The sequence below is a fragment of the Arthrobotrys flagrans genome, assembly GCF_004000055.1.
Source record: "Arthrobotrys flagrans strain CBS H-5679 chromosome Unknown unitig_3, whole genome shotgun sequence".
Lineage (NCBI taxonomy): Eukaryota > Fungi > Ascomycota > Orbiliomycetes > Orbiliales > Orbiliaceae > Arthrobotrys > Arthrobotrys flagrans.
The window spans coordinates 915,733-939,984 of NW_027137547.1; the positions used below are offsets into that span (position 1 = coordinate 915,733).

General features: G+C 50.1%; 9 protein-coding genes across 9 annotated transcripts; 5 read left to right on the plus strand and 4 right to left on the minus strand.

The window, feature by feature from the left end:
• Positions 1-1,636: 1,636 nt before the first annotated feature.
• Positions 1,637-4,926, minus strand: DFL_001649 (uncharacterized protein; the record flags this gene model as incomplete). Its single annotated transcript, XM_067630300.1, has 2 exons — positions 1,637-3,444; positions 3,501-4,926. 2 exons carry the CDS (start codon positions 4,924-4,926, stop codon positions 1,637-1,639), a joined length of 3,234 nt encoding a protein of 1,077 aa, XP_067492957.1.
• A 256-nt stretch (positions 4,927-5,182) lies between these two features.
• DFL_001650 (uncharacterized protein) lies at positions 5,183-7,377 on the minus strand (the record flags this gene model as incomplete). Its single annotated transcript, XM_067630302.1, has 6 exons — positions 5,183-5,198; positions 5,282-5,323; positions 5,688-5,732; positions 5,798-5,860; positions 5,913-6,513; positions 6,567-7,377. 6 exons carry the CDS (start codon positions 7,375-7,377, stop codon positions 5,183-5,185), a joined length of 1,578 nt encoding a protein of 525 aa, XP_067492958.1.
• A 755-nt stretch (positions 7,378-8,132) lies between these two features.
• On the plus strand, positions 8,133-10,578 carry DFL_001651 (uncharacterized protein; the record flags this gene model as incomplete). Its single annotated transcript, XM_067630303.1, has 5 exons — positions 8,133-8,378; positions 8,447-8,699; positions 8,798-8,991; positions 9,133-9,982; positions 10,046-10,578. 5 exons carry the CDS (start codon positions 8,133-8,135, stop codon positions 10,576-10,578), a joined length of 2,076 nt encoding a protein of 691 aa, XP_067492959.1.
• A 197-nt stretch (positions 10,579-10,775) lies between these two features.
• DFL_001652 (uncharacterized protein) lies at positions 10,776-11,861 on the minus strand (the record flags this gene model as incomplete). Its single annotated transcript, XM_067630304.1, has 1 exon — positions 10,776-11,861. One exon carries the CDS (start codon positions 11,859-11,861, stop codon positions 10,776-10,778), a length of 1,086 nt encoding a protein of 361 aa, XP_067492960.1.
• Positions 11,862-12,404: 543 nt separating this feature from the next.
• DFL_001653 (uncharacterized protein) lies at positions 12,405-13,994 on the plus strand (the record flags this gene model as incomplete). Its single annotated transcript, XM_067630305.1, has 2 exons — positions 12,405-12,539; positions 12,600-13,994. The coding sequence occupies 2 exons, from the start codon at positions 12,405-12,407 to the stop codon at positions 13,992-13,994; spliced, it is 1,530 nt and encodes a 509-aa protein (XP_067492961.1).
• Positions 13,995-14,572: 578 nt separating this feature from the next.
• On the plus strand, positions 14,573-15,364 carry DFL_001654 (uncharacterized protein; the record flags this gene model as incomplete). The annotated part of the gene is made up of 2 exons (XM_067630306.1): positions 14,573-15,088; positions 15,143-15,364. The coding sequence occupies 2 exons, from the start codon at positions 14,573-14,575 to the stop codon at positions 15,362-15,364; spliced, it is 738 nt and encodes a 245-aa protein (XP_067492962.1).
• A 918-nt stretch (positions 15,365-16,282) lies between these two features.
• On the minus strand, positions 16,283-18,850 carry DFL_001655 (uncharacterized protein; the record flags this gene model as incomplete). Its single annotated transcript, XM_067630307.1, has 2 exons — positions 16,283-17,029; positions 17,090-18,850. The coding sequence occupies 2 exons, from the start codon at positions 18,848-18,850 to the stop codon at positions 16,283-16,285; spliced, it is 2,508 nt and encodes an 835-aa protein (XP_067492963.1).
• Positions 18,851-19,619: 769 nt separating this feature from the next.
• On the plus strand, positions 19,620-20,822 carry DFL_001656 (uncharacterized protein; the record flags this gene model as incomplete). The annotated part of the gene is made up of 2 exons (XM_067630308.1): positions 19,620-20,117; positions 20,205-20,822. The coding sequence occupies 2 exons, from the start codon at positions 19,620-19,622 to the stop codon at positions 20,820-20,822; spliced, it is 1,116 nt and encodes a 371-aa protein (XP_067492964.1).
• A 1,094-nt stretch (positions 20,823-21,916) lies between these two features.
• DFL_001657 (uncharacterized protein) lies at positions 21,917-24,243 on the plus strand (the record flags this gene model as incomplete). Its single annotated transcript, XM_067630309.1, has 5 exons — positions 21,917-22,234; positions 22,404-22,631; positions 22,719-23,180; positions 23,246-23,456; positions 23,561-24,243. 5 exons carry the CDS (start codon positions 21,917-21,919, stop codon positions 24,241-24,243), a joined length of 1,902 nt encoding a protein of 633 aa, XP_067492965.1.
• Between the last annotated feature and the right edge of the window lie 9 nt (positions 24,244-24,252).

A 24,252-nucleotide genomic window follows, 5' to 3' on the forward strand; every position in this document is an offset into this window, starting at 1 on the left:
TCCCGTTTTCATCACTGTATTCGCAACCTACGACATCAATTGGAGACTGTTCTTTGTCTTTGATGATATAATAAAAATAAAAATAATAGTCGTCATTCGATTCAAACTCGATCGATATCGACAAGCCACAAATGTCGACTTATGCTTCATTTCACTGCTTTCCTAATTCGGCGGGCTACCACATTTTCAACACAATCATAACACACGAATTCGCCTGGCTGGCAGAAGATCGTGAAATCGAATATAAGCCCGCTACCTGCTTATCGCAATTTCAGATTTACGATTGTACAATCTCAGCCAGCTTAGATCGTTCTCTATCCAAGCGAGAACTCCAATCGTGCGCAGCCACTTCCGGCCTCTGTTCGCCAAAGTTTCGCCTTCCTTCCCCCCAAACCGAAAAGTAAACTCAACTGTCAACAAGCTTTCTACGTATCCGCAATCGGTAAGGGGCCGCGTAGGGAGGAGTTTGGTCGACATGGTCTTCCATGAGGGACTGGGAAATTCCGCACTGCAAGCGGTGGGGTGAACTTTAAGTCATTGGGGGGTTAGTGTATACTCGAAGGGGGCGATCGTGGACACCATCCTTTGGGAGGCCAGCGGTAGCTGCGTATACGTGCACGATGCTTATAATGTTGGGAAAGCTTGGTTTTTGTGGTGTAAGGAAGTATATCTCCAGACTCGGATGCATGGATACTTCGTATCCTCCCCCATCTTCTACCTAAACCTCAAATCCAACTATCACAATATCTAAACCCCAGCTCTTCAACTACCGTCTTTCGTTAAACGGCTTTTCTCAAATTACACATCTCCCTCACCCCCCTCCCCCCCCCTTTCACCGCCTCCGCCCTAGTCGTGGACCCCACTCCTTCGCGCGTAACAAAAAAGGCGGCTGGTACGATATCCGCGGAATAGAACGTTACGTAAACAACATTCCAAAATCCGCGATATGATTTTACACCAACAACTTCCGCAAACCCCACACTCGCCGCCCGGTCATTTGCACTCCCTACCACTGTGCTCTCCGGTGAACCCGAGATCATCGGCGGCAACCCCATCAAGCGCTCCAATCACGATAACAACAACCAAAACCAAAACAGCAACCAAGGCACCAATTCCACCCACGGGACACCAGGTAACCGGGCTGACCTCCCAGACCGGTTGATCCGAGTCCTTTGCGATAGCCTACGGGAGACCAAGAATGGAACTTGGACGAAAACGGGGACTAACGCTGGTGGAACGATGACGGTCGATATTGATGGCACGGCTGCTAAGTCTGTTGATTCGCCCGATGAGGCTGCGGTTACTGTTACTACGGAGCAAAGGGGTTCTTGCATACCTTGGGGGTTCGGGGTCCATGAGGTTGAAAGGGTCGGTCCGTGATTGGGAAAATATATTATTTTGATTCTAATTGCATACGTAATTGGTGCGAAGTTATATTTGACCTTTATGGTAATGACGTCTCGCTGTAATGAAACTAAACCGTAACCAGAAATTCAGACACTCTACCTACTATTCTGTGAAATCTTTTTAGAAAATACTAATACTTAAAATGAAAGGAATTTTTATCTATGCACAAAATTGCTAATAGCTAGATTACACTAAGCTTGATCAAAAAACCCATAGGAAAGGTTACCATCTACAGCTCGTCATGCCTGCTCGGCTTCGCCTCTCCTTCCGTCTTCTTCTCAGCTTCAGGTTCTGGCGCGGCCTCACCTCCTTCGGGTTTAAGTTGCTCAACCTTTGGCTTATCACCACTCGCATTCTTGGCATCCTCTTCCTTGATATTTTTTATCAGTTTATCGAGTTCCTCATCGCTCATGCCCTCCAGCATTCGACTGACGGTATCGTCGATACCTTCAACACCCGCTAGACTTTCGAGCTTAAGACTCTTCCTCGCCTGTTCCTCCTTCAATTTCCTTGCGGAGGTTTGGGTGGTCTTTGCCTTCTTAGGTGGTGGCGGGGGGACATAGTTAGTCTTCGTTCGACCGGAGAATTTCTTGATTTCCTTTTCGAGTTTCTGGCTCTTGGACTTGAGGTCTTTGGAAAGGAGGGTTGGGTCTTCGTAGGACTTGAGGCCTTCTTGTTCTTTGGATTTTTCGCCGAGCCATTTTTCGGCTTCTTGGAGGGCGGCGTCGAAGCCTTGGCATTCAGATTCGGTGTAGAGGACGACCGGGGCTGGTGTTGGAGTGGGCTTCTTGGTTGGCTTTGGCTTAGACTTGGTGGTCTTCTTGGTAGTGGTGGAGGTGGAGGTGGTGCTGCTCGAGGTAGTGTCCTCGAGGTTCTCTAGCGGATCTCCACTGTTGCTCGGGGAAGCAGAGGCCTCGGTTGAGCTGCTTGATTCTGCAGATGCAGATGCGGCAGCTTCGGCGCTCTTGCTGGCTTCAGCTTCTGCGGAGGCGGAAGATGCAGAAGCAGCAGCTTCAGAGGAGCTAACGCTGGCAACAAACTTGGTAGAATAGCTCGACCAGCTCTCAAGGTCCAAAGTATGCTTCGAGACGGCGTGCTTCATTTTTTCCAAAAGCTTCTTTCCGTCCTTAAGGTTGGTTTGAAGACGGATGATGGCATCTGGTCGCTCTCCGGCTTCCTTTCTACGGTTGCTAATGGGTCCTTCGAGATCCGTGAGTTCCTTGAGTTTTCCAAGGAGGATGGTGCGGTCTGCGATATCGGCTTCGTGGGTATAAATCCAATCGGAGATCTCATTGATTTTGGTCTGGAGCCTTTCTCTTTGTTCCTCGGTGGAGACGGCAATGAAGCCCTCGGATGAGAGGAACTCGGTTGCACGGTAGGAGAAAGCCTCAAGATTGTTCCTGGCTTCCTCGCGCTGGGCCCTTGTGGTATCATCCTCGTCGAAGACCTTAAGCTTCTTCTTGGCAGCTGTAAGTTCCTCAGAGGTGACCGGAGCAAGTCCGGACCTCTCAACGGTGAAGGAGACTGGGATCTTCTCAATCGGCTTTCCGTTCTCACCGGTAGGGGTTGGGGTAGCGGTGGTGGACTTGGTCTTCGACTTGGAACTGGTAGTCTTGGTGCTAGAAGAAGAATCTCCGGAATTGGAGGGCTTCTCATCATCCAAAACCTTTTGATCCTTGTCCTTGCCAAAACCAAAGAAACCCTTCACATCATCAACAATCCCGGTCTTCTTCTCGTCATATTCGCATCCGATATCACCAGCTACAACTTCCGGGAGACCAAACTTCTCTTCGATCCTAATATCCAAGGTTGCGGTGATTGTGCTCTCCAGACAGTTGACGTCGGCCTTGAGCTTAGCAAGGGAGGCAGTCAAATTGGTAGTTGTAACTTTGAAGATTTCTTCCTTTGGAGCAGCAGGGTCGAGAGGGTGACCGGTGATTTGGTAGAGGTCGAAGCTAAAGTCGTTTGTTGCCTTGATTGGAACGAAACGGCTGTGGCCTCTCCATGCTGGGGCGTTGAAAAGGTTTTGGTTGAGTTCTAATATACCCGTTAGTATCGATAGTGCTTTCAAAAGATACAATTGGCTTGCATACCCTTTCCAGTTGCCTCGGAGGTGTACCTCATTCCGACGGTGTATGAACTGACATCTGTGACTCTGATGTCCTTAACCCTGAAGAGCTTGCTCAAGGAGGCACCCCTGAAGGTGGCACCCATAACAGCGGCCTCATCACCATTGACGTTCTTAGAAAGTTTATCTCCGACGAGTTCAGTCAAAATCTTTTGAACGAATGGGGCTCTGACACCACCTCCAAACATAATGATACTGTCGACGACCTCCAGCCCACCCTTCAACTTGTCAACGGAGTCGATAATTGGTTTGGAAATCCTGACAATGTATTCCTTGAGGAGCTCTTCGAATTCACTTCGTTGGATCTTTCGGCTTCTGAAGTCGACATCTGGGAAGAAGCTTTCAATTGAGCTGGAAGCCTCGGTGTTCGCACTCAGGATATGTCGAACTCTAGTTGCCTCCTTCCAGAGTTTGGCGATTTGCTTTCCGGTAAGAAGGTCCTTGATTGGCTTTCCTTCCTTCTCTGCGATTTCCTTGCCGGCCTTGCTCTCTGCGAATTCGTTGAGAAGGAGTTCGTACATCTTCTGGTTGAAGGTGTCACCGCCAAGGGTTCGGTCGAATCCAACTCCGAGAGCAGAAACGTCAGTGACGTTCTTATTGCTTTTTCCCTCCTTCACAGTCTTGCCTCGAACCTGGACAACGGTTGCGGTAGTGGAGCTGGCTCCCATATCGTAAATGATATGGATTTCCTCCTTTGCATCCGGGGCGAATGATCTGGGAATAGCGTAGTTGACCGCAACGGCAACTCCATCACTAATGAGCTCCATGACGCTCATACCCGCAATCTCGGATGCCGCGATGATAGCGTGTCGTTCCTCAGCTGTGAAGTAGGCCGGAACGGTAATAACACAGTCCGTGATAGTGTTTCCATCATTGGCGAGAGCCTCCCCGGATCTTCTGATATTCGCTAGTTGCATTGCAATAAGCTCCTCGAGTGCAAATTTGCCGTCTTGGGCGGCATTGCTGCGAAATTCGACGGTGGAACGGCCGGGGGTGGCCGCAAGTGCCAGCTTGAGATTTGGGAAACGTTCGCCATAGCTTGTTACTCTCTCATCAGTAGCTTCGTAGGCACCGAGGAGTTGCTTCAAGTGTGGGTAGACATCGTCCGGGTATCTTGTAGCGAAGTTGACGGCGTCAACGCCATATAGTCGTTCCGGGCTGCTATTAGCGGGGTGAGTTGAGGATTTCGGTTTGAATGCTACCGCGGCGGCTTCTTTCCGTCTCGAGTCTTTTGTCAAGACGATCTCGATAGGAATGCCCGGTTTTACCAGAGCTGCCTTGATGAACTCGCTGCCATAGTCGATACCGAGAATCGACGCAGATGCAGATGCTAGCGAACTGAGGACGAGGGTGAGAACCGCAATAGTGGTCGTGCGGTTTGTGTATCGCATTTTTTCCGGGTCACAGCCTTTGCAGGCTCAAAAATTATGTTGGTAGCTCAAACCAAGAGCGTATGTAAGGTTTGTTGTGTGGTATGTGCGTTCAAGATAAACGACTTGTGATGAAGCTGGTGAAGGCAGGTCAACCCGATCCAATCAATGGGAGACAGATGCAACTGGATTCACAGTATAACTTGGTCTCGGAGAGGGACACAAAGATGAGCTATGCGAGGTCCATGTGGCCGATTCGTCGTGCTCTTGTAGCCTCCTACGCCTTGGGGAACCTTCGAGGTTGGGTCAGTTTGAACAGCCTGTCAATATTTCGTGGGACACCTGCAGGGAAGCGGGAAGGCGCCTGAAAACCTACCCTGTGGAGTCAATTGGCCTGCAATTTAGTAACCAGACGGCTCTATGACTTGATACTTAGCTAATGCGAGGGTAATAAGGGCGGAATGTCGCCACGGTGTCAGCAGGCCGGTGAGGTTGTGAGAACAAGTGGCCTCTCTTTCTCCAACATCGTTTCGTTGTTGTTTCGACGTCAGGCCCAACGCAGCTGCACGTGCCGGGGTCGTTCTGGGCGAGCCGACATCCCGGTTGCTCCGTTTCGGGAAAGTGGGGGGTTGACAAACATCTTGAATTCAGAGATGGGATGGTGGGACATTTATAATGGCCACTCGCATGCGTACTCGCGGGGTTTAATCGAGCTATTGCATTTCACGAGATATGTATGTACAGGGGCTAATATTTTATGCTATAGTATCTACGGATTTTACAGTTGGATGACATCGGGTGTCGTCACACGTTGCATGGTTTCGTATCTGGATCGTTGTATACTAGTTAGCTGGAGCCCCGCAAGATTCTTGAGAGTGTTGTAGTCACATACCGTTTCCCTCTGAATGCCCAGACTCCCCAATTGCTTTGACTCAGTCCCCCACTTGGATCAGTCCTATATCACGAGTTAGAATCGAAACCACCCAATGACAGCGCAGAGTACGTACTCCAAGATATTCCACCTTAAACTGCTGAATCGGTTCTGACCGGGCTCCATGAGCACATCGAACTCGCCCTTTGCCGTATTATTCACCCATTCCACATCGTTATCCATGTCCTCTTTGGTATAGCCCGTTACGATGATCGGGCACTTCGTCTCTAGTAACATCGGCAATGTTTCCTCCCAGTTCGTCACACTAGCCGGATGGCTGAATCCCGGGTGGAACAATACGAAGACGTCGAAGTATGGATCGTAAGGTGCAAACATCCCGGTCTTGTGTAGGGTATGGAAATACTCGTTCGTGCTCGAGATCTTCATACGCGGCGCCGGACGTTCGTACAGAGTGCCGAATGGATTCCCGGGCGAACGTGGTGGGGGCGGCCAGTCCAGATGCCTAGGGCGCTGCAGGAAGACTTCGGGCCCGATGAATGCAAGATGGAAGTTCACACGTGGGAACATGAACGGAAGCTGTGCCCAAACTTCACGAGGAAGCGAAGCCTCGCCACGGGCACCCAATATAAAGATACGCATCGGCGGTGGGATTTGTTTCTGGCCCTTGAGAGTACCATCGCTGCCAGATAGAACCGGATGAAGTGAATACCTCGTGGCTATCAACAGTGTTAGTTTTGATGATATCCAAGCGGAAGGGAAAGTTTCATACCAGCAAAACTCTTCAATCCTTCGTATGTCAATCGATTATTAAGGTTATAAGGACTCAGCTCATGGATGACACTTCCAACCGTGACCGGATATGTCAACAACTTGGTGACCTGTCGCAGAGCTCTCATATCATTGACAGCTTCAAATTCTCTAGTGTATAAGAAAGTATCCCAGTTCGTAAAATTGATCAAACAATCATCTTCCTGTTCCAACAGTTGATACTCGAACTCTGGGAATTCTCGCCCGGATCTCAAGTCGTGTTCGTCCTCGTTGATCTCTCTCATGGTCTCGCACACCAAAACATGGTTCTCGTAGTCGTCCATCCAATGCTCCTCGCAACAGTAAATTGGAATTCCACAGTCAGGGCACTCGAACTTGACCTGATGTTTGCCAACTTCATGGGGTACGTCGACCGGGCATACCGCTCGTTCTCGGATCCGTTTGCCCATCTCCCTCATCTCTGGTATAGGTGATTCCGATAACGGATGGAATAAATTGGTTTGCGAGAGCCTAGGAACAGAGGGTGCCTTGACAGGCTTCGGGTTCTTCCATGATTCCTTGACCTGCTTGATCCTCTCTTTTCGACGTTCGTGGGACTGCATGATCGGGAACCCGGGTTCGGGGACCTTGTCCGGATCATTGCGACTTAAGAAAGAAAATATCGATTGCAGAGGCCGTGAGGCATTGCTGTACCTCCTACATTGGAGGGCATTGCGGGGAAGTATCCGTGCAAGTCGGGCCGGGTCGGTTACGGAGGCACCGGCGCTGGTACAACCTCGAAGAGTCGCCGTTACTGCTCTAGAAGACTTCATTGGGAGCAGATGGCCGTCGACGGCTATACCATAGCTCGGAGACCTTGTCCTAATTCCACACAGATAGATAGACCCCTAAAGCTGTCGAGACCTTGCTGTCGTCCTGATCCTGACCTGGTCGGTTGTTCGTTGTCTGTCGTCGGAGCGAAAACGTTTGGAGGCAAGGATGTTGGTGTCGTGACTGGGGCCTGGTCGCATTGGGTTCCATCATGTCATCCCGCCTAGCCTGCTTAACCACAGTACAGGCAGCCCATAGAACAGACCCAACCTTCGACTGACAGCGTGGTCACCAACCAAACCGCTCATCGACACCATCCATCTGCCACGATCTCGGCAGTCAGAACCGGAGATTCAGAATATCGGACATCGATACCTCCATATGCATGCATAACGCTGCAGACTGCCGGCAGCTCATCGTCTTCAGAGATCAGATAATCGTGCCAGGGTGTTGAGATCGCTGGTTTGTAACGACGTTCGCAACGCACCACCGCACCGGCGAGCGCCCAGTTCGGTCTATTAGCTTGAATCGATTGGCTTCAAATACGGGCCGTACGCCTGATTACATCGTAAGGACTTCACGTTCCGCATCAATTTCGATGCATCGCTGTCTTCTCTGCAAATACATTTCTCCGTTGACCAATTCCCTAACTCTATGCTATCAGTCGTCCCCGTCACGACTGTCAGATAGGCATTCGCTTGTTCATTATCTGCGGTCTTTCAAGTTTTAATCGCGAGATCTCGACATATTCCTCAACATGGCTTCGTCAACCTCCGGAGTCTCCGAGACGGCGGAAGTCACGCTCAAACTGATGAGGCCTGGTTCTCGAGAGTCCCAAGATTTCAAGATCAATGTTAATCTATCATCGACAGTTCGCGGACTCAGGAATCAAATTCAAGAAACGATTCCAGAGCACCCGAACCCCGATTCCCTGAGGGTGATATACGGTGGTAGGCAGTTGGCCGATGAGACTATCTTGAGGGAAGCATTCAGGGCTGCATTGGTATGTTTAGAATTACCTGCGTCAGTACTCTCCGTATATGATCTCGTGGTTAATCTGACATGTTCCAGGACTCTGAAAACCGGAACCCCGTCTACGTCCACGTCGTCATGCGTCCCAATCCCAACCCTCCTAGAACCGTAACTCTTCCTGCCCGTAGTTTCATCTCATCTCAACCCGGTTCTTCAACCGCATCCCACTCTGGGACCCCTTCTCAACCGTATGCACTGTCTCCTACGCCCACCACTCCCCAAAGTCGAACGCTGGGTTCGAATCCTAGCGGGCCACAGGGCCTCTCCCCGGCGGCTGCTTTGTTCGCACAAGGTAACTACGCTTCTTCCCGAGTTCACCAACCGAAGCCCAAAGCGCGTCAGAGGACGAACAGGCGGAACTTCAGTTGCTCGCAGCTAACCAGCGTTTAGGAGCACAAGGCAATGCGCATGTGATTAGCTACAACAGACAAGTCACGATTACGACGACGGGCACTGCTATTTTCCGCTCCAGCGGGAACCGTGCTCAGATTCCTGGGTCGGAAAACAATAATGGGGAATCTTCGGAAAACTCGCCGCCCATGGATGGCGCAGGTTTAGCTTCCGGATCTCAACCTACACCCCAGGCAAGTGGAACCAACCAATCATCCGTCCGTTCTGAGAGTGGACCTGGCCCCGATATCAGTGGCCCTAGCTCGACCCTCAGATCCTTAACCGGTCATTCGATAAGGGCTAACATGATTTCTCAACGAATTGTTCGCACACAGACTCACACCCTCCGCTTTCGTGGCCAGGGACAACCTGATGCTTCAAATTCGGAATCAGAACCAAATCAGCATCAAAACGCCAATCCTCCCGTTAGCTCTATCAACTGGGCTCGATTGTATGCTCAAAACTCACCATACGGACCGTATGCGGAAGCTATGTTTAGAGAAAACGGATACCCGAACCTAGGGACGTTCCCAACCCCGGCGCCTCCACAGCAGCAATACTATCTGCTTCAAGGCCCGGATGGCCAAGGCTCCATTCTTCTATCCCCGGCTCCACCTGCAGCACCTTCCAACCCATGGTCGTTCCCTCCGCCAAGGATAAGGTCGCCGCTTGCCCCCGTTGGCACCCATATGACTCCGCCTCCGGGGCTGAATTTAGATGAGAATCTGCGTGCCGAAGCGCGCCCTCCCAATATCCTCGGCCACCTCGGGCCGGAGGACACCACTCGGGAAATAGCCCGGCTTCAAGGAGAAATTAGTCACCTGCGAGTGCACCCTGGTGCGAACCCCGAGGAGCTTCAAAATCTTGAAAGACAACGAAATGAACTGATCCTAGCTATGGAGCGGGACTTTCGAAATAATGCCGGCGCCCTACATCCTGTTCCCGAACACCCCCCGCATGTTCCTCCCCCGCAGGGTTGGGTCGATTATCTCGTTAGTTTTGTGACGTGGTGCATCGGAGGGAACGTTGAGATGCCGAACGAACGTGTTATCGAGGCAGCATTGCACTGGCTGGTCGACAATATGTGGTTAGCTTTGAAACTCGCTTTTGGTGTATATCTATTGGGCGGGGGTAGGGGCACCTATCGCGATATGATCCTCTGGGGTGCTGCTACAATTGTCTTTCGTAAGATGCCCCCGATATTTTTCGTGGGTTGGATTGCCAGCGTACTAATGTAGGGTGTTTTAGTTGCACAATCCGGGATCCTGCAATTGATTCTAGCTCACCGCCTTCGAAATATTTTAGATAGAATGGATGCAATGATTCCGGACCCGGAGGCCGAACGCCCGCTACGTGAGCAACAGGCTCTTCAAGAGCAGCAGCAGCAGCAGCAACAGCAACAACAACAACAACAACCGCAACAGGACGGGATGCCTCATCCTCAACAATTAGCGGATAGGTTGATACAGCAGCACAATAATCGACAAAACGGTGGGATTTGGGATAACATCCAAACTGGCGTGGGGATTTTCATGGCCAGCTTGGTTCCTGGTTTGGGAGAACGGATTGGAAATGCTCGACGGCTTCGGCTGGAGGCGTTAGAAGCGATAGAAGGCGGTCAGCAAGCCGGCCAAGCGCCCGGAGAGCTCGTGGATGGTCGAGAGGGCCGGGGCGGAGATGACGATGCTGGCCCCGATCAGGCGGGGGAAGGTGGTGACCAACCAAACCCACTCAACCAGGCGGCGGCGGATCAAGACGTTCAGCCGTTGTTCGGGCTCTGAGCTGTATTTTTACCCTTCCTCTTTCCTTCCGTTGTTCACTTTATGGTATTTTCTTGTTTTCGATCCTTCGTTCTCGCACGGACCGGGCTCCTCTGTTACTTGGCATTTACGGCGTTATTATATTGAGCGCCTCTGTACTGTACATACGAATGCATGCTAAAACTATACTAATCCAATCCATCTTTATCCCATCCCGTTTAATCATCAACGGGAACCCTGCCTTCGGATTCCCATTTATTAACAGCAGCCTCGGCCTGCTCTCTAACCCAACGCCAATTGCCCCAAACGCCCCAACCGGCCATAAACCTCATCCAATCGACCACGGCTACGTCCCATTGCTCTTTTAACACACCGTACGAATAACCGGTTTCTTCTTCCAATTTGTTCCCATCGTGGGTAGTTTCGTAAGCTCGTTGCAAGTGTGTATAATATATCGATAGCAAATTGTCTAGATCTTTGAGAAGGGTCCTGTCTACCGTCGTTCCGATGAAGTATACCAGATCGACGGCAGGGGTGGAGATTCCGCAGTATTGGAAGTCGTAGAGTGCTGCTTTTAGATCTTCGGGGGAGGGGGTTCTATCGGGGTTTGAGGATAAGAAGATATTTGCACCTTTAACGTCGCCGTGGATTATCGTTTTCCACCCTGGGGCCTCGGATCGGATACGGCGATCCACGTCTTTTATCCATTTTCGTAGGTACCCTTCTTCGGTGTGCCGGTCGTTCAGCAGGGAGGAGAGTTCTTCGGAGCGAGTTCCCAGGTACCAATATCCTCCCCTTTCCCAGATGCCGTTTGCGGTCGTTGGGGATTTAACGGATAGGGGCGGTCGGATCGGAGATCCTACCTTTGGGGATAACGTGGGGGATGACTCCGGTGCCCAGAAGGTGGCGTGGAAGCCCGCCAGCCAGGTCAGAACGCTAGCCGTGGATCGGAGGGTCAACGAGCCGTAGCAGGTAACCGGATACGACACCGATAGATCCTCGAGGAGGAGTTGGCCGGTCGGGTCGTTTACCGATATCGCTTCCGCTACTTTTGTAGATCGCAGGGAAGAAAGGAGGGGGGAGAGGTGGGTGTAGAAATAGCGTTCCACGCGGTAGGATATCAGTTTCCGAAGGTGGGATTCGTCACCGGTGGAGGAGGAAGGGGGCAGTATTGATTTTAGGATCAATGTGGTTTTGGGGGAGGAGACGTGGAGGCGGGAGACGGAGCCGTAGTTTGACCAGAGGCTGCAGATTTGGGCCGTCGAGGTTAGGGTGTAGGAAGGGGGGAGGATCGAGGAGGTCATCGTTCGGATGTGGATACGGACACGGAAGGGGGACAACACGGCGGGGTGTGGTATTTTGAGGCTGACCGAAGAAGCTAGCTGGAATCGGAAGTCCGATTGCTATACGATATTAACCAATTCGGCCGATAGGATCGCAAGTTTAAGGAAGTAAAAGTTAGCGAGGGCTGGAAACCAAGCCACGGTAGGTCTTCGATATCTGCTCTTAATAGTCCAAATGGCCATTGCGATGTATTATCGGAAGTCCCAGTCCAACCGAAGGACATCCTGCGTTGCGCTGTGTGGTATTCTGGCAGACCCCGGAACCCTGTCACCGGACGGAGATGATGACAATGAATGGCGACACGCCGCATCTCCAATGACTTCCTGGCCTCAACACAATCTCGTTCTTCCAGGAGGAGGTGCTAACTGGCTTTGTTTACTTGTTATTCTCTCGATCTGCCTCCCTTCCTCTCATCGCTTTGCCGCCCGGCTGCAACCTAAATCCGACATCTACTTCAGCTCAAAACAACAGCATCGCATGGGGAGACGGTAAACATAAACACCATGTCTTCCTCCGCCGGTGATATCTCAAACCTCACGCAGGCTCAACAGGAGGCTCTCGCCCAGTACCTCTCCGTCACAAATTCCGACACCTCGCAAGCTATCTCTCTTCTCGGAAGGTGTCAGTGGAACGTTGAGGTCCGTCACCCCTTATCCCCGTTGTCGTCACCATCTCTAAACTAATCCTTCTTCTTCCAGATCGCGATAGCCCGTTTCTTCGATGGAGAACCCGCCGTGGACCCCGTGGCCGAAGCACGAGCCCAAGAAGCCGCCGTGCGAGCGGCAGCCATCCAACGTCCTCCTCCGAACCCCCTCCAACGTCCTCTTCCCGTGGGAAACCCCAGATCCTCTCGCTCCCGATCTAGCGATATAATCCCCGCCCCCCGAATAGTCCCCCAACCGAATATCTCCGCCCGACGTCCACCCAGCATCCTCGCCTTATTCTTCCTCCCGCTCTCGGTAGCCTGGAGGATCACCCAGGGTTTCGCGTACCTATTTTCGTCGTTATTCCCTTTCCTCCCTCGGCTTCTGTCGAATTTCTATTCTCCGTTAAACAGGAGGGGCGGGGCTACCGCTTCCAACCGACGGAGTTTGAGCCCACGCGATACGGCCAGTCGGTTCATCCGAGAGTTTGAAGAAGATAACGGAGTCACCGGACTCCCATGGTTCGAAGGCGGATACGCGCAGGCGCTGGACCTTGCGAAAAAGGATTTAAAATTCCTCTTGGTGGTCCTGTTGAGTCCCGAACACGATGATACGACTAATTACACAAAAGAAACGCTATCGAACCCCGAGTTTGTAAAATTCATAAAAGATAGGGATATCATATTATGGGGTGGCAGCGTCGCAGATTCGGAGGCATATCAGGTTTCTACGGCTTTGATGTGTACCAAATTCCCTTTCTCGGCGTTGATAACGCATACGCCGCAGACTTCATCGACGGCAATGTCGGTCGTCACGAGGGTTACGGGGATCGTGTCGCCCCAAAAGCTTATTTCTAAATTGACGGCTGGGATTGCGGCACATTCCGAGGCGTTGAATACGATACGATCGCGGAGGGCGGCGGAGGCGGCGGATAGGAGCATCAGAGACGAGCAAAACAGGGCTTACGAAGCGTCGCTGGCCCGGGACGCGGAAAGGACGAGGAAGAGGAGGGCGGAAGAGGCGGCGAGGCTGAAAGCCGAACAGGAAGAAAAGGAAAGACAGGAAGCCATCGAATCGGAAGAGAGGAGGCTTCTGGCTTGGAGAAAATGGAGGGCGAGGAGTTTGAAAGCCGAGCCCGAAGCCGGATCTGCGACTTCGAGGTTGGCACTTACGTTATTGGACGGGCAGAGGATTGTCAGACGGTTCGCGTTGGACGATCCGGTCGAGGATGTTTATGCGCTCGTGGAGTGTTCTGGGATCGAACCGGGGGATGAGCCGTCCCCGCCTGAGAAGTACGAGCATCGGTATGGGTTCAAGTTGGTCAGCAACATGCCGAGGAAGGTGTTCGAACCGGATCAGGGACGGACGGTGGGGGATAGTTTTGGGAAGGCGATGGTTTTGATCGTTGAGCCTTTGGTTCATGAGGATGATGATGAGGATGAGGAGTGAATGTACACATGTATATCATGACGCTACTCTATGATTATTATGGTCCTTTGACTGGGTGTATTTTTATAATCGGAGTGAGTATGATACTGAGGTGGCTCTTGTTCTTCCTTTTCTTGTATATTCACTTCCCTGGTCCTGAGGACCGGTTAATTTCGTAGCTCCTGTTTTTGATAGAATCGAGGTAACTGCCGTGTCAGTCATCAGTTTTTCCGTCAGGAACCGAGAGGTTTTGATGATTCATCGAGAATCACGAAATACCGTTTTGTTATCCATCCCTGATATGCCCCGGAGGAGTCATACAGCGGTTCCCTTGGATCTTCGTTTACCAAAGACCTAGCTTTTGATATGTGCAAGCTAGGCAGGCCAGGACTGTGACTCAACACAGTTCATCACGACCATGGTGTTTGAATTGAATATAACCCCCCCCCAGACCTCCAAAAAAAAAAAAATCAGAAAGACTTCTTTTATCAATATCCCTTCGTAGACTCTCTTCGCAAAAGATATCGTTTTTGATACCCCAAAAGTCCATAAACCAATAGACGGATTTAAAAGTTCGAATAAACAAAAAGCACCCCAAAATGCCACACACCAACTACACTTTGGTCCACAAACCCCAACACCGCCCGAACCGCATCGACCACAACCGGAAATGCTGTACCTTCTGCCCTGGCGGCCAAAAAGCGCCAACCCTCTGGGAACAGTACGAAACCATCTGTTCGAACCCGTTTGCCCTTGAAATCCTCACCAGTAAAACCTCCCTATCCCGCCAAGCGGTCGTAAACTCCATGATTCTTTTTTCAAAAAAGACTCCCGCCGCCAGGATGACAGAAGAGTCGAACGAAAGGGTCGCGAGAGGGAAGAAGATGAGGGGTAGGAAGAAGGGGTGGGGGAGGGATTTCGGGGAGGAGATGGATGTGGAGCAGGCCAGGTTGATCAATTGGGAGAACGAGCAGAATTTCGAGAGGCACGATGTTGTTTTCGAAGAGAACCGGTTGACGGAGGATGAAGTCGAACATGGGGAGTATTTGAAGACGTTGTTTCCGGGGTTCCGGGGAAGGGGACTTGCGGAGGAGGTGGTGGCGGTTGGGGATCAGGTTTGTTACCTTTTTCTATCGGGTGCGAACGGGGTGCTGACCGTGAGGATTTAGGAACTGAGAGATATGGGGATACTCTACGACTCTTCCGAAGACGAGAATGATCGGAGTCGGGGTCCTTCTACACCCGTTTCCGTTCCACTCACACCGCACATGACCGCAACTGCCATGCCGTTCCTGTCCGATGCCGATCTCGACGAGCTCTGGGAGATGGTCGAGGGCAGACGGTTACCGGTTGAGATGAGAGGCGAGTGGGATATCGTTAGCGAGTTTTAAACCACCCACGTTTTGATACGATGCGGGGAGTTCGGAGCAGATACGGCCTTTGACGGCGCGGGATTCCGGGTTTCGGTTCGGTTCGGTTTCGTTTACAGATAGGCGAAGCAATCGATCGGATGGCGATACGGGGCTGGTGTTTTTGACTTTCCTCGTGTGGATATGGCGTACTTTTCTTTTCTTTCCTTCGGCCCGTCCGGTGTCGGGATTTTTTCATTTCGTATGGGAGTCCGGAGTCGGTCGATTCATAACTTTGATACCCCCCACCTGTACCGTCTTTTCATTGTACTAGTGAACATCTGTCAAACGGACAGATGCTGTCGACGTTGCTATGATGCATTACGAAGAGATAACGTATACAACGCCCGTGGCTACGTTTCTTTGGATGGTTTGCAAATCCTATAGGAGTTCACGCCCTGTAGTGTATCTTCTATTTAATCACATCGCTACCTCCTTCCCTCCCCCTTCATCAAACAACCCATCCTCCAAACGCCTCAAACTCGCACCCTACGACCCTAGCATCTCTTCTTTAAAATCGAACAAAGAAAACATCCTCGCTTCCTCCGGAAGAGAAGAAAGAAGAGATGGAAGGGGGGTTCTTTACTTTCACTTCTTCGCCTTGCTTAGTTTACCGCTTGGGGAATGATAAATGGGTGAGCCGTTTATATCCTGGCGTCGAAAAGTCTGGGTTTTGGTATTGACCGTGTATGTTCTTTGTTTTTTGAAGATAGGGGACTAGATTTCGGAGTACTCCCTTGTTTCTGCAGTTTTAGAGCTTGCTTTCGTGAAAGGTCATGTTGATAGGATAATAGGCCGCACTTGGATGATTTCGTCTCAGGTGTTGAAAATGTTGCAGATGCGATGACTCCGAACCCGAGTATATTATACAGGGACGCTAAAATTACATATCGTGTAAATCTACTTTTTTCTCCCCTTGCCCGCCTTCTTGCCACTCTTGCCTACCATCCCCGCCGCCTTCATCTTCTTCTTCGACAGATTTCCAGGCTTCACGCCTCTCTTGCTCGCCTCGTCCCTTATCGTCTTGGTCTTTTTGAATATCCTAACCCCATCGTCCTTCATATCATCTCGACTCTCCAACTTCTTTTTCATCTTCCCGCTCAACTTCACCTTCTTCTTTTCGAGTGTGATGCCGTTCAACTCCGCACTGCCGGCCTCCTTGGCCTTCTTCTTGTCCTTCTCCGTCTCGAACCAAGTCCGTCGGGGACGGGATGCGATTTCATCCCCATGTTTGATCATATTCTCCCCCTTTCTGAGTTGCATCTCTACCTGCAACAACTGCTTCTCCTCCTTCTCGTCTTCGAGAATGGCTTCGATATCATCTCCCATGCCCTTTAGTTTCTCGGTCAACCCGTCGACTTTGGAAACATCAAGGGTTCTGGAAACGACCTTTCCGCTTTCCTGACCGGCTTTTATTGCCTTTTTTACAATCTTTCGGTCAGCTTCGGCCGCTAGTGTGATGGCTCGACCCGAACGGCCGGCTCTGGCGGTACGACCGACACGATGGGTATAGATCTCGTGGGATTGGGGGAGTTCGAAGTTGATGACGTATGAGACGTTTTTGATATCCAGACCGCGGGAGGCCAAGTCCGTGGCGAGAAGGAAGTCTACGGTTCCGTCGCGGAATTGTTCGACCGCTTTGATACGCTGCAAAACACATTTTTTTTATCAGTCGGTATTCATGTACAAAGCGATGCGCGTGCTCACCTGTTCCTGACTTAGGCTGCCGTGCAACTCGGCAGCCTTGAGACCCAACAAACCGAATATGATCCTGACGCGATGAGCGTACACCTTGCTTCTGAAGAACACTATACACCGTGATTTGTAAAACTCCGTTGCGAGCAAGACGAGCATGGCTAATCTACCACCTTCCCTGCCCGGCCTTATACGGATGAACTCCTGCGTTAAAGTTGCTACTGTCGATTTTTTCGAATCGACTAGCAGTCTTACGGGTTTTTGCATACCCACGCGGACGAGCTTGTCGACGCTATCCGTCATTGTGGCGGAGAATAACATTGTCTGTCTGCTTTTCGGTAAAGTCTTTAGGATTTCATCGAGTTCATCTGCGAAACCATCTTCGAGCATCCGATCGGCTTCGTCGAGTACTAGGATCTCGATACCATCTGTGTGAAAACTTGCAGAGTTACGCATGTGGTCGATGAAACGACCGGGTGTGGCGATGACTATATCCGGACGTTGGCGTAACTCCGCCTCCTGCGCCTTTAAGGAAAGACCGCCGACTGCCAACGAGAATTTGATATCTGTGAATGCCGCTAGTTTTACAGCCACGGAATGGACTTGGATCGCAAGTTCACGGGTTGGGGTTAATATTACGACCCTGGTCTGCGGAACCTTTTTGGGACGGTATAAGAGACGTTCTAGGATGGGGACCATGTAGGCGGCTGTTTTTCCGGAACCGGTGACCGCACCGCCGACTATATCGCGGGCGAGGAGGGCTATGGGGATCGTACGAGATTGAATTGCTGTCGGGGTTGTGAAGTTGATGTGGCCCAAGCCTCGAAGGATGGGACGGGAGAGGTTCATTTGTTGGAAGGTGGTCGTGGGGGAGGTCTGGGGGAGATCCGTTGGTGGGGCGAAGAAGGCGGCTTTGGCGGCACGGGTTTCTTCCGTTTCGGAGTCGCTGTTGGAGTCCGATGCTTCGTCTTCTTGGTCGTCATCCGGGTGGGCGACTTCGGAGAGGACGGAATCGGCGTCCGAGTCCGAGTCTGCTTCCGAGTCCGAGTCCGAGCCGTCGTTGGCCTTTTCGGCTTCGTTCTCATCTTCGGATGAAGCACCTGCGCCAAATTCGGTTTCAGAGTCTTCTTCGCCTTCCAACAGTTTTCCCACCATGTCCTCTTCCTCCTCTCCGTCTTCCGAAGCTTCATCCGCGCTGTCGTCCTCCATATCCTCGTTCTCCTCTTCTTCCTCAGAACTCTCCCCATTCGCAGCCTTCCCGGTCTTTGCAATCCGTTTACTGATGAGCTCATCAATATCCACCCCCTTCTTCTGTTCATTCATCCCGGACTTCGCCCCTTCAAACCCCCATCCTTCAAATTCATCTGCCCCCTTGTCGTCCAGATCTCCAATTTGGAAGTCAAAATCGGAGTCTATATCTTCATCCTTTTGTTTCTTTTGGGTATGGCCGTTGATGCCATTGGTTTGTTCTCCATCACGCTTTCGCTTTTTCCCGCGATGGGGTGGTTCTGCGGGTTGGGATTTTGGGATTATGGGTAATCGCTCTGATTTTTCAGCTCGCGCGGAGTCAATGTCATCATCGCTGGGGGCGTCGATGTCGGATTCTTCGTCGGGGATGTCATCGGAGTCGGAGATCGTAAGTACGAAGTCGTCTTGTCGGCGCAGCGGTTTACTGGGAGGTTGTGGCGAAGATTTCCCTTTAATTGTAACTTTTGTTGGTTGGGATTGCTTTAGTTTGGAATGAGGTTTTTTCTCTTTCGTAGGCTTCGCCATTGGAGTATGCGCTTTTACTACGACCTTCTGTCGTAGTTGGTGTTATACGGTTTTGAAGTTTGAGGTTGTGGTTTTTGTAGGCGGCGCGCAAGGAAAAAATTTGGGAAGTTTTTTTTGGAGGTCGAGTTTGGGGTCTTTGCTTTTTTTGGTGTGACAGGGGCGACGACGTGCAACAGGAACAACACAACTTTTGGAGACAGTTACGTTATGATCATTCAAGTGCAAGCAGACAAGCATTGACAAAAATGCGAAAGGGAAGCAAGGCACATTGAGGTTCAGATCATATTCCCTTCGAATCAAATCGCATTGTCTTCCATAATAGAAATCAAAATGAAAAGCTATACTACAAAAATAATAAAAATAAACTAATCCCGGAGACTTCGACGATGCTTCCAGCCGTGCCACTAAAATAGTAGATCGGGGCAAGATACCCACAGCCCCGTTCGGTATTACGTGCGGTTCACTAACTTGCACAAGTGAAGGTTAAGGCTTTTTTAACCAACATTTCGAAGGAAGGTCTTCAGGGCAATAGGCTGTTTCGTCTAAAAAAAAAAAATACTGCGAAAGCATTAATTGCACTAGTCAATTTTATGGGTCCGTCGATTCTATCAGTAGCGGTGGCCAACCGATAGTACCTGGTTAGGCTTCCCGTCTCTTTTAATTTTTTTTCTCTACTCTTGTTTTAAAAATCTACTGATTTTCTCTCAAGCTTTTCTTCAATTTACCTATTTTGCGGATTATCACACCTCGAAACCGAGTGATATAGAGAATGCAGTACAATAGGGCCTCTTCCCAACAGGCCTCCCAGATAGGATGGCTATCTCTCTTATTTTTCTTCATAGCTGCTTTACCACGAGTTCTTGCCGCTCCGGGCGCCGGGAAAGCGTCCTTCCAGGTGCGAGGCTCAGCGCCAAAGCCAGGTGCTAGTTTGCCTGTCAGGACAGCAATTGCGGTAGCTCCGACCGGTGGCCTTCCCGGGTTACATCCGGAAACGACTGCCATTGCGGTAATCCCCAAGCGTAGGGGTATACCCGAATCTTTTAGTCTGGTCGATAAATTCTATAAGAAAAATAAGAAGAAAATTAAGAGGAACGAAGACAGGAACGAAGATGGAATCGAAAAGCCTGCAAAAATCGGTAAAAAGGGGAAAGTTAAAATGATCACAGTCGTTCGCTCCATCCCGGTCACTGCTACCGTCTTGAAAAGAACGGACGGCGGTTATCCCAGCCCCGACTCGGAGGGTAATGACATTCCTACGCGTCCGCCGGTTAGTAATTAATCTCCCCCGAAAAAGTGCCAGACTGGATGTAGAAAAAAAGTATATTCTAACGCTATCGGAATCACGATTTTATAGCGCGATGACGACGAAGGAGACCCAACGGACGGAAACCTACCAGAAGAAGACATGGCAACCGTCAGCGTCCTCGAAAAAGTAGTCCCTACGGATAATCCCGTCGTAATCACATCCTACGAATGTCCCGCCGTAACAGTAACAGAACACCCATCAACTCCCTCAGACACACCGGAATTAGCCAAACAGCTCATAAATCTAAACACTCCAGCGAAGGTATCATGCTTCACCATCTCCTCGGAGTTACAAGCAGATCTAGCTTCTCAAACGGAGGTTCTGGAGTACGTTGAAGGATATTTTTGTGATAGTACTCTTTCGAGGACGGCGGATGCTAGTGGGGTTGCCCACGTGGTCAGGGAACATGTGGGGGGGACACAAAATATGAGTGTTTCTTGGATGTTGACGGGCAAGAGGCCGTCGAAGAAGGAGTGTGTCGAAGGTCTGAAGATGATTTGGGATAAGTGTGCAAATTTGAAGAGTAGCGAAGGGCCTTTTAGCGGTGGGAAGGCTTTGTTTAAGAGGGGGGTGTTCTATAATCTTGAGGCTGTGACGTTTAGCGAGCGTCCAAAGAAAGGTAAAAAATCCAAAGCCGGCGACGAGGAAAATAAAAAGAGCGAATGATTGGGTTGTAAGTGACGAGGTATTATGGGTGCGGGGATCGATCGATACGAGCAATAGTATTAACATATTTGTATGTAAACGAAAGGCTATCGAGTCTAGACGTCTACGGTAACGAATTCACATTAGCTTCGCCGTATGACCGTGGCAGCGCTCTAGCAAATATTAATATTCACTATTTCCCGACATCTTTCTATTTCCCCGAATCTACTCGAGTTGGAATGATATTGCTCGAGTCGAAGATGCACCAAATTTATAAAGTGTACCATCGATTATTCAGAACAAGAGGATTCCACAGAGGTCTCTGCATATCTGGGCTACTTTCACATAAACTGATTTACAAATATGAGCGTCGGAATCGAAAGGACTATGCTATAGTTTCGAAACCCTAAAGAACGGAGAGCTCTAGAGTGGGTGCTGGCCCGGCAAAACACCAGAGTTTCATCCCAACGAAAACATATGTGCAATATTAGTATCGCTCTGAAACTCCATATAACCGGGTAGTAGTTAACCATAGTTGGTCCTAACAGAACCAACAATCCTATTTTTAATAAAGCCTGTTATGTTTAGCAACTTGTAGAGCCTCCAGAATACAACAATCCGTCGAGACCGGTGTGTTGGACCCCGTAGTGTCCCTCAAGATCTAGCCTGAGCGCTTGATCTCGCAAGCTTGCCGTTGGATATCTCCTTCCCCATTGGCTGAATGCAATACGGATCTAACAGTATAACACACTGGCTCTGTTAAAAAATCTCGAATCGATTCTTTCCGTTGAGACAGCAATGCAGTCAACCAGGCAGTGCAGCTTGAAACGTAACTGTTCATAACGACCAACTTTAAAATCTACAAACTGTCCTGTACATATAAAGCAGCACAGCATATTAGCTACGTAGAGCAGTTGATTGATACCACTCTGAATCCACTACCGAAATACCCTCGCTGGATTGCCTCGGTCTGGTCTTCGACACCCCTTAGGTTCTCGGACATATATTCATACCATCAAACCCATCTCTTTCCTAACACTACACAAACCTTTTATACATATATCTGCACTCCGCGCTGTCATATAATCCCAGCGTTGGAGACTCAAAAGTTAACGATGCGACACACTCGTAACCTTATACTTTTTCTGACCCTTTTGCTCTTGCGGGTTTCATTCACTGCCGCCGAGGACAAGGATGAAGGCAAAGGCAAAGACAAAGAACCGGACGAAAAGCCATGGATTTTCACAATCCGAAGGGAGCAGAGAAAGCATCAGGATCTCGGTGAAATGCACAAGGCCCTAGAACAGATTGACGCAAAGCCGCCGTACAATTGGGTATTTAACCCCGCGGACGAAACGTTCGGCGTGTTCTTTATGACGGTTAATTGCACCGAAGCTCGGAAAAAGACGATAGACGATAAGTTTAAACACTTGGTAAGTCTTGCGTTTTTCTAACCTTGAATATATTCCGGTGTACCACGGCTCGTGACTTTAAAGTATCCGGGTTAGTTGGACCATTGTTTCGAGCACGATCCCCTTCCGGAAATTTCGAAAAAAGAACCCCATGTTCAATTAGACGGATCTGACCATCAAAACCCACTAGATTTCGGCGTCCGCGGAATATTCCAAGGCCAAGTATCGAACGCCCTTGTATACGGCATTCGAGGCACCTGGCTATGTTCTCGACCGCAACATTAACCAGCGCCAGGAACGTCTCATGATGGCGCAAGAACAAGACAAGGAGGTGCCTATAAGATACTTTTACCACGATTCGCAAGGGGAAGGTATCACAGTGTATTTCATAGACACTGGCATCAATAGGAACCATCCTGTTAGTTATCATCGATGCATCTTTCTTGCCTCCATAAATACTAAGATTGCTCCCGGATCTCAACTAATGTTTAATTGGCTTAATTAGGAATTCGTTGAAGCGGATGAAGAGAAGCGCCTTGAAGTTATTTTCGCTGACCCGTTCCCTCCAGATCCAAATGACCCAGCCAAGCGGAAGATAGACGTCGATTCGAGTCTAAGATTCAGCCATGGCAGTAGCGTCGCTGGTGTAGTCATTGGCAAAGTGACCGGGCTAGCGCCAAAGGCTAAGGCAGTCATGATTGCGGCTCTGGACAGAGACGCACTGAGCAGCGAAGCTCTCTACTTGAGCGCTCTTCAGAAGCTTTATAGTCACATCACTACTAAAAATGCAGGAAATCGCGTCATTGTGAATCTGTCGATGAACGCCGGGTATTTCCGCGAAGTTTCCGATCCCAAAAAAGCGGATCCAATAGAAAACGATATAAGGGACGGCTTATCAATAGTCTTTGACGAATTAGCGAAACTTGAAAATGTTATTATAACATCTGCCAGCGGGGTAGCTGAATGGGTTCGCATCCCCTCTCCAACTGTTTTCTTCATTATAATTTCTAAACGATATATGCGTATATATAGACCGAAAAAGATGCCGCTTGGTCGTGGCCGAACCAGAGGGCCGAATACTTTAAGACATCCCAGAATTTGATAATCGTGGGAGGGGTGGATAAGGAAGGCCATGGGATCTTCCAAAGACCTAAAGATAAATTCCAGCAGGTGTACGCGCCAGCATACGCCGTCAAGATTGCCTCCAATATTGGTTATCAATTGACCACCGGTACATCCTTCGGTAAGCGGAAAACGTTTAATGATGTTTCGCCCTACTATATCATCTGGCGAAGCAACCCGGTTAAAACTATGCCAATATAATCTAACTCGTGTGCTCTTCAACAGCATCCGCATATGCAGCCGGTATTCTAGCAAATTACATGTCTAGAGACAAAAGGTTGACCGCAAAGGCTGCCAGAGAATTACTTGTAAAGAATTCTTACCCAAGAGTCAAGGGAGGCCCAAAGGTAATATGGACAGGTATTACACAAGACGAAGCTGGCGTGACTGCTGAAGAGATGGAAAGTCCCCTTTGTAAGCGTGCTGATGGGGAAAAATGTACGGCCGACCCTTCAAAGACTCGTAAAAACCCGGCGAAGATCCCATCGAAGACCCCATCGAGAACTCCATCGGGGACCCGAGCGCCAGCCCCGCAACAAGATGACGGCGGATATCCAAGACCGATTGACGAAAGCGATGATGATGACGACGATCGTACTGATGATGGCGACGATGGTGGCGACCCCGAGAGTGTCCACTACGTATCAACGAGCACGGTTGTTAAGGAAGTCAAGTACAATGTCTATGTCACCGTTGGAGCAAACGGCCCCTCTGTGACAAATAAAGATGACCTAGAAGACGTAGACCCGCTTGACCGAAAAGACAGAGACAGGCCACGCGCTAAAGCACGTGCGGTTGCGGTCCCGACACAACCAAGAAGCCCTGTACGCCCAGATACCGGTAATTTAGCATTAAAAACTTCTACTGCAACTACCAATAACCCGCTGTCAGAGCCACAAGCAAACTGAGTCAGTATT